At 46.8% G+C, this 8,617-nt stretch overlaps 1 protein-coding gene across 1 annotated transcript in view; it reads left to right on the plus strand.

The window, feature by feature from the left end:
* SMOC1 (SPARC related modular calcium binding 1) overlaps positions 1-8,617 on the plus strand; it is a 119,871-nt gene that overhangs the window by 5,230 nt on the left and 106,024 nt on the right. The window contains exon 3 of the mRNA XM_019551034.1: positions 3,380-3,492. Coding sequence (XP_019406579.1) covers positions 3,380-3,492 — 113 coding nt within the window. The remainder of the gene's footprint in view (positions 1-3,379; positions 3,493-8,617) is intronic.

The raw sequence follows: 8,617 nt of genomic DNA on the forward strand, positions 1-8,617 counted from the left end.
CAAGGTGCAGCATCTTGCATTTGTCTATGTTGAACCCCATCCTATTCTCATCTGCCCACTTTTGTAGTCTGTCTAAATCTATTTGCAGCCTCTCTCTCCCTTCAAGTGTGTCTACCTCGCCCCATGTCTTGGTGTCATCAGCAAAATTGCACAGCGTGCTTTCCACCCCCTCATCCAAGTTGCTGATGAAGATGTTAAACAGTGCGGGCTTGTGGACCGAGCCCTGGGGTACCCCACTGCTCACATCTCACCAGGCTTAATACAACCTGTCCACCACTACTCTCTGGGTGCACCCCATCAGCCAATTTTTTGGTCCTTGCACAAAAAAATGGAGGCAAAGAAAATGTTAAAAAGGTCTGCCTTTTCCTGTGGTGCAACCACCAGATTGCCAAGTGTTATATATTTATAATGCTAGTTTGGAGATTCCTGTGAAGGGGAAGGAAATTGCATCCATTAGTAACCGGTCCAGGAACAGGGTAAGAGAGGGGTGTGCACTCCTTCCCTCCCCACTTGGTTGTGCTATGTATGCACAGTGAGCTCTGGCAGATGCCAGACTGAGAGCTTGTGTGTGCACAGCCGAAGGGGGATGCGACCATGCCATAATGCCGCTGCCGCCCCTCCCCCTTCTGCGTGGATCCAGCCCTGGTGTCCACCCCTGCCCCCTGGATCCAGCCCTGGTGTCTACCCCTGCACTTGTCTAGCAATGTGAGACTATGTCATTGAATATGAGTTGTTGAGGAAGGGGTTGTCTTGTCAAAAATAGTATCTTCATCCCATGCAGTAGAATGAATTGTCAATAGGTTTATGCACCTATTATCTTCTAAAAGGTGGCAACATGGCATAGAAACTAGATGACTGCATTTAAAAAAGCCCACAGAGAAAATGTATAGACTCTTGGTCCCATGGCAGGGCAAGAGCAGATTTCGGGACCGAATTGAGTCAAATGCCATGTGCAGTAGACCACTTAGTGAGTAGTGTTGCCAAAACCCTTTTTTTCATCCCAGAGATGAAAGTATTTCTTTTGCATATCACTTCATGAAGTATTTTACATGTTTGGGATGAGAGAGAGTAGATTTAAAAGAAACGTAATAGCCAGTATTTGCCAGGAGGAAATAAAACCCCTTAACTCTTTATTCAGACACCTAACTAAAAGTAACTTGTGAGAGAAAGACAGCACTTTTCCTTTTTCTTTATTACTTCTTCTTTTTCTTTTTATTACTTTTTCTTTATTCCTTTTTCTTTATTACTCCTGCATCTTCTGGATTTGATAAGTTCTTTACAAGTTAAATGCTTTCCTGACAGCTATTACTGCAAATTCAGCCCAGTATCTGGGCTTTCTGCCTTTAGAGCAGCACAGGAATGATGATTTTTCATTCAGAGCTTAGCTAATGTATGAGACAAATTAGGATGTTGTTGCCTATATTAGATCTTCTGATCCATTCGGAAAAGCGTGTGGGTGTACATGATTTGGGGTCAAGGCCTCTGAGGTTCTTCAAAGAATTGCACAGCCAAAGCCAAGAATTGCTTTCTCTGGCAATCCACTCTCGTTTTACTGCGCTGTCAACTATGTATTTCATCGGGCGTGGTGGCCTTTGTGCTTGCCTGCTTCTCCATCAAGGACCATGATTCTTCATTCTGTTTTATCCTTGCACATGGAGTGCCATTTCCAGATCAATCACCTGGAGTTTCTCCTTCCTACTATGTTCAATGCCTTCTAAAGGATCAATTCTTCTCTTTTGCCTTTTGAATGGTGTTAATAAATAGGTGGCCAAGATTGTCTAGCTATTTTGTGTACTGGCGTAGTTATTGCATACTTTAAAAAAAACCCTTGTGAACAGAGCAAATGGCTTTATAAGCTGTTATTTCATACTTCTTTTAGCCTTTCTGTTTGTATGTTGCATCAATGTTTGTCTTTTAAACTGAGTTTATAACCTTCTTGGTGTGGAAGAGACAAGATCTAAGAATTGAGGCACCATTCTGTCAGCCACCGTGCAGAGCCAGCAAGATAGTCATCTGTGCTACGAAGTCCCCTAGGTATGGAGATTCTCTTTGAGAAAGGTACTGCTTCATGTAGGGGTGGCAGGATCTGGTCCCTGAAGTACAAGGTTGTGATGTTTTCTCAGTCCTTTTGCAGACTGTCACTCTGTTGTTGTTATGCAAAGTGGAATTTGGGGGTGGGGGCAGTGTTATGTACATATTTAAGTTTGTATTGAACCTTTGGAAGATGGAGAACTTGCTCTCTGACCCTGCATATCATTGTCTTAAAGCTTATCATAAAGATGTGTTTACCCACTGTTACGGGGTGTGCCTGACCTATAAGGGGTTAAGGTATCACCTGCCTTGGGCAGAGGCTAGAGCTGATGCCTTTAACCCTTACAGGTCCTGTATGCCCTGTGACACCCCTTCTTGAGTAACAATGAATGCATCTACATGAGATGTTTACTGCACAGTAGACTAATTGCTGTGCAGTAAAATGTCGTCATCTCCACATGTGTGGTAGTTAGGGCACAGTAGACTAATTTACTGTGCTGCATCCGGCAGATACAAGTGGGATCTAGTCCTGTCAGATACAAGTGGGATGTGGCAACACAGTAAATCACTGTGCTTAAACACACATGTAGTCAGTGACATTGGAATTAGTTTATCCAGCTCAAATTGAGCTGGAGCATGTTCAGTTGCATTAATTGCATGTGTAAACTCACCCAGTGTAACTGATTTAACCCTGGTGCATGGGGGAGTGCACATTGCACACCTACTCCATAGGTTTGTTGGAAGTGCAAGCTGGCTTTTAGAGAAGGCACTTTCCCTGAGGATGTGTTTATGAGGGGGAGGGGGGAGCATCTGAAAAAGGTTAAGCTTCAACAGGCAAAACAGGTTGAGGAAGAAAGGATAGCAAGGTGAGTATAACCAGGGCCATGAGCAGTCTGGCACCCCTTTCCCTGCCAGCATTGCCTACTTCTGGGCTAGTGCCAATTGCTTCTAGTCTGTCTGGTGGAGGGAGGGTTGTGAATGTTTTGTTAATGCAGTTTCTGAAGATCTTCTTCCACTTCAAACTTTGTGTTCTGGTGTTTATTGGAAGGAGCAGTTATAACCCAGGGTGAATACAGGACAAGTGCATGCCCCTAAATTTAACCAGGTCCTGGATGAAATGTGTGGTGGCTGATGTTTCCTTCACCTTGTATTTCCCCCTTGCACCCTGAGGATATTAAACCTGTCTCATGGTTGCTTTTCTAATATACAGGTAAAAGTGGCATAACAGAAACTAATTATGTGGCATCCTGTTGGAGTTTTCCCTCCTTCCAGCTGAACATAGCCTGTGGGGGCTTTGTGGAGGCTAGTTGACATTTATAGTCAAAGTGGGTTTTGGTTTCCTCTGCAGATGCTGGTCAAAGCAAGTGCCGTTTAGAGAGAACTCAGGCGCTGGAACAGGCAAAGAAGCCCCAGGAAGCGGTCTTTATTCCAGAATGCAATGAGGATGGATCATTCACTCAAGTAAGACTACCGTCAGCTTGCACCTGTCACTTTTTTTTCCCCCTTCCACTGTAATGAATTATTTACTAGCATGTGACCTGAACGAGACTAGACCTATTTGGGATAGGCTTATTTATTAGGAGCCATGGCCAGCTGCTGGCCCTCTGGCTTATTGAAAACTTGGTCTTCACTTGTATACATAAGACAAGATCATCCACCTTTGCTATAATTTGCATTGTTCCCCTTTTAAAAGACCCAGTGGAAACCAAAGAGTTAATATACTCTGCAGCTGAGCTCCAAAGTTCCCTTCTCACCCACATGATGTGTATGTATTAGGAACAGCAGAGGAACCCTGGCTTCTGTTCATAGCTTCTGCCAACACAAGGTTCCTTTGCTCCTCTCCATACCTTCAACCTGTTCTGGTAAGAGCACTCCTTTTCAGAGCTGTCAGTTCAGACTGTCATCACAACTATATTCCCTTCCTAGAGTCCAAGTCCTCTTTACTGCTTGAAAACCCTTTATTTGGGAACATTGAATGGGTACATGGAAGGGGGAGACTCTTTCTAGTATTGGCTTTTCATAATTTGCTTGCGTTCTGTGTTTTTTGTTTTGGAGCAACATCTCTCTAGCATCCAAGCAGGAGCTCATTTCCACTTCCTGCATTTGAGAAGTGCCCTGAAATTGCAGTCTACTTGATGCTGTTGTTCCAAGAGGCAAACACCTTAACTTGGTGGAGAAAGCATTTGCTCTAAGGTCTATGCAAGATTAATTTTCATTTTAATTTCAGTTGCAATGTTAGTGTGACCTTCCCAAATGTGGGTGAATTTGAAGCAGTGCACAAGCTTCCAGTGGAGTTCCAAAGGCAGCCTTTGTGTGGGTTGTTTTGTTTAGGGGAATAGTCATTTTGGAGCGATAGAGACTACGTTATTTTTACTTTGACCTGCCCTATCACAGATCACTTCCTTCAGTAGCTGTCATGGTGGCCTTGAAAGAGATTTGTGCCTCTGGCTGGATCAGTGATTGACAAACTTTGTCAGGTTGCGGGCCAGGATATGACCCAGCTTGGGTTGACGTGAGCAAGTGCTAGGACCTGGGCAACACCACTGCCTCTTTCTCCTTGTGACAGCATGGGGAGAGCTTCCACAGTCACTGCTCCTTCCTGCACTGTCTCAAGGAGAGAAACTGCTGCTGAAGGCCTCTGCTAGCAAAAATCACCAAAGCTCCATGTCCGCAGGTGGGATCAAATGGCCCCAAAGGCCAGATACAGCCCATGGGCCTTAAGGTGCCCACCACTGGGCTAGGTGATTAAAGCTGAGAAGGTTGGTGATTTTTTAGGCTTCTTGCCAGATTCCAAGCCAGGAACTGGGGAGCTCGGGTCCTGTTTATATGCGACTTGCCCATGGTCATTGTCTCTCGGTTAGATGGGATAGAGCTTCCCTGCTTCACAAGAGTTTCAGGAGTGACTAATACATTATCTACAAAAAGAGCTGAAGTACTGTTCTATTTGTGAGCAAAGCATTATCCTTCTTGGGAAGGTAGGGAGTAGTCGCAGAGATTGTTAATGTTTCTTGCTGCCTTGCCACTTCCTCAAACAACTATTAAGGTTTGGTCTTATGTAAAGGCATGTGGACTGCATTGACATTGGCATGGAATATTTATAAAACAGCGTAGCAGGCCAGCTTAATGTTCTGAGGTGAACTTGTCTGCTTCCCCTGTCCCCCTTTTTATGGGATTGTTTCAGCATGTGAGTCCTGTCAGCTGTCCATCAGCATCTTGAAGACAAACAGAAGATAGAAGTTTGGCTGGACTGAGAGAACAGTTGTTGGAACAACTTCTCTTCCTGTCTTCAAACTGTTTTGTTTTATTTGATATGCTGATACCTGAACTGGTTGGGTTTGCTTTTTTAGTGTTGTTGCACAGTGCCCGCTCCCAGTATCTTTTGTGGAGAAGCAATGTAAACCTGCTTGCAAAACTTGTGTTTGATCAGACTCCAAGGGATCCTATACATGTGCAGGGAGCCTGCTTCAATGTGCTGTAATTCCAGTACATCAGAACAGACTCGATTTAATCAAGTCTGCTGGAGTGTGGAAATTAACGCACTCCAGCAGCCTCCAGTGTCATGTGTATCAGTGTCCCCACACTGAAAAATGGCAGTGGGGGTGCTTTTGAACTGAAGGTCATTCAATGAGATTTAGTTCAAAGCACACCTGCCACCATTTTTCAGCACAGGGATGCTGATACATGTGATGCTTAGGGTGTTTTTAGTTAGCATGGCTCTGAAAGCTGCACTAATTTAAAGCAACTCCAACCTGCCTCCCCCCACCCACCCCCAGTGACAAGAACCTTTTAGCACCGCCCCCCAACACTAAGAACCTTTTAGCACACCCCACCCCACACACACCTCCTGGAGCATGTGTATAAATGCACTAAGGGATGTGGTCCATCTTCCTTAAACCAAGGAAGATGGACAAGAAGCTTTATCCCTTTCTAGCTGAAATGATAGCCACTTGGATCACAATGCCGTGAGCTTCAGGTGGAGTGGTATCTTGGACCTGTCACAGACCTTGGTTTTGGATTAGATTTGGGATGCTGACCTAAGCTTACCACTAGATTCACTCCAGTACAGTTTGGAGGGACAAACAGCCGGCTCCATTTTGCTCTGAGGTGTGTGGATGCAGTTTTGCCTGGTTGGGCAAGTCTGAGTTTCTGGACAAATTGTTCCCACTAAACCACTCTCATACAGTGTTTTATGTATATACAATTACACTTTTTATCAGTTAAGTCATGGCAAGCAATTTTTTGCCTTTAGGTGGTGGGGTTTGCTGTTCTAAGACAGCTGTTAAAACAAGGGTTAGGAGAAAAGCCCAGTGGTTGCCACATTCCCTTGAGCTCTTGAGCCAGGTGTGTTCCTCTCTGCTACACAGGAATGATGCAGTCTTGCCTTGGATTGTATGCACGTCAGAGTTTCTTAGTTTCATAGTTTGTAGGGTTGGAAGGGACCTGAGCAGATCATCAAGTCTGATGCCCTGCCATGGCAGGAAAGAGTACTGGGGTCAAACGACCCCAGCAAGGTGATTGTCACGCTTTGTCTTAAAGATCCCCAGGGTAGGAGCCAGCACCACTTCACATGGAAATTTAGTTCTAGATCCTAGCTGCCCTGACAGTGAAGTAGCGCCTCCTGATATCTAGCCTGAATTTACCCTCTGCCAGCTTGTGACCATTATTTCTAGTCACTCCTGGTAGTGCTTAGGGAAACAGGGACTCCCTCAATGCCTGCTGGTCCCCTCTGACTAGTTGGTAACAGGCCACTAGATCCCCTCCCTCAGCCTTCTCTTATGGAGGCTGAACAGGTTCAGGTCCCATAGCCTGTCTTCGTAGGGCCTGCCCTGCTGCCCCCTGATCATGTGAGTGGCCCTCCTCTGGACCCTCTCCATGTTGTCCACATCCCTCCTGAAGTGTGGGGCCCAGAACTGGACGCAGTACTCCAGCTGTGACCTGACCAGTGCCTCATAGAGGGGGATCCTTGGACCTGCTCGAGATGCATCTGTGGATGCATGACAAGGTGCGGTTGGCCTTCCTGACTGCATCCCCACACTGCCTGCCCATATTCATCTTGGCATCAATGATGACTCCAAGGTCCTTTTCTGCCTCTGCACTGATGAGAAGGGAGTTTCCCAGCCTGTAGGTATGCTGCCGGTTGTTCCTCCCCAGGTGCATCACCTTGCACTTCTCGGTGTTGAATCCCATCCTATTCTCATCCACCCACCCCTGTAACCTGTCTCGGCCCGATTATAACCTATTCCTTCCTTCTAACGTGCCCACATCCCCCCACATCTTTGTGTCATCAGCAAATCTGAACAAATCTTTACCCCCTCATCCAAGTCACTGATGAAGATGTGAAACAGTGTAGGCCCGAGGACTGAGCCCTGGGGAACCCCACTGTCCACAACCTTCCAGGTCAAAAATGACCCATCCTCCACCACTCTCTGGGTGCAGCCCTCCAGCCAGTTGGTGACCCATTTGACTGTGTAGGTGTCAGCACCACAGTCCCCCAGTTTCTTAATGAGAACGGGGTGAGAGACAGTGTCGAAGGCCTTTCTAAAGACCAGAAAGACTATGTCCACTGCTACCTCTGCATCTAAGGATTTGGTGACCTTGTCATAGAAGGCCAGCAGGCTGGTCTGACAGGACCTGCCTCTAATGAACCCGTGTTGGTTGCCCCTAAGCTTAATCTCCCCTGCTGGCCCCTCATGTGCCAGAATAATTCTCTCAAAAAGCTTACCCAGGATCGAGGTAAGACTAACTGGCCTATAGTTCTCCAGGTCCTCCTTCCTTCCTTTTTTGAAGATGGAAACAACACTGGCCCTCTTCTAGTCCTCTGGCACCACACCAGAGCACCGTGAGTGCTCGTAAAGCCGTGCCAGGGTCCCACAATGATCTCAGTTAATTCTCTCAGCACTCTGGTGTGGAGATCGTCCGGACCAGCTGAATTAAATACATCCCGTCCCTCCAGAAGTTCCCTGACTAGATCCTCCCTCACCCTTGGCCTAGGTGCACCTCCCCTGGGGCCTGAGGGGGGCCTGGTGCTGCGGCTGATCTGGTCCCTGCTCAGAAAAATGGAGGCAAAGGAGTCATTAAATAGGTTAGCTTTGTTGTCTGGTGTAACGACCAAATTTCCTAGCATGTCTTGCAGGAGCCCCACGTTACCCGGTACCTTCTTTTTGCCCCTATGTATTTAAAAAGGGACTTCTTGTTGTCCTTGATCTAGGTAGCTAGTCCCAGTTCCATCTCCGCCATGGCCTTCCTGATCGCCCCCCTGCATTCCCGAGCAACTGCAGTATAATCCCCCCTGGTGATGGCCCTTCCCTTCCATTGGGTGTATGCCTCTGTTTTAGCTAGAAGACATCCCCGGATGCTCTTGGTGAGCCATGGGGGCTTTTGTGTCCTCCTGCTCCCCTTGATCCATGTTGGGATTACCTCCCTTTGGGCTTGGAGTATCATCTCCTTAAGGAGCAACCACTCTTCTTGGACACCCACATGATCGGGGGCAGCAGGGCAGGCCCTGTGAGGAGAGGCTACGGGACCTGAACCTGTTCAGCCTCCACAAGAGAAGGCTGAGGGGGGATCTAGTGGCCTGTTACAAACT

Source organism: Crocodylus porosus, unplaced genomic scaffold, assembly GCF_001723895.1.
Source record: "Crocodylus porosus isolate Cpor-Errol unplaced genomic scaffold, CroPor_comp1, whole genome shotgun sequence".
Lineage (NCBI taxonomy): Eukaryota > Metazoa > Chordata > Crocodylia > Crocodylidae > Crocodylus > Crocodylus porosus.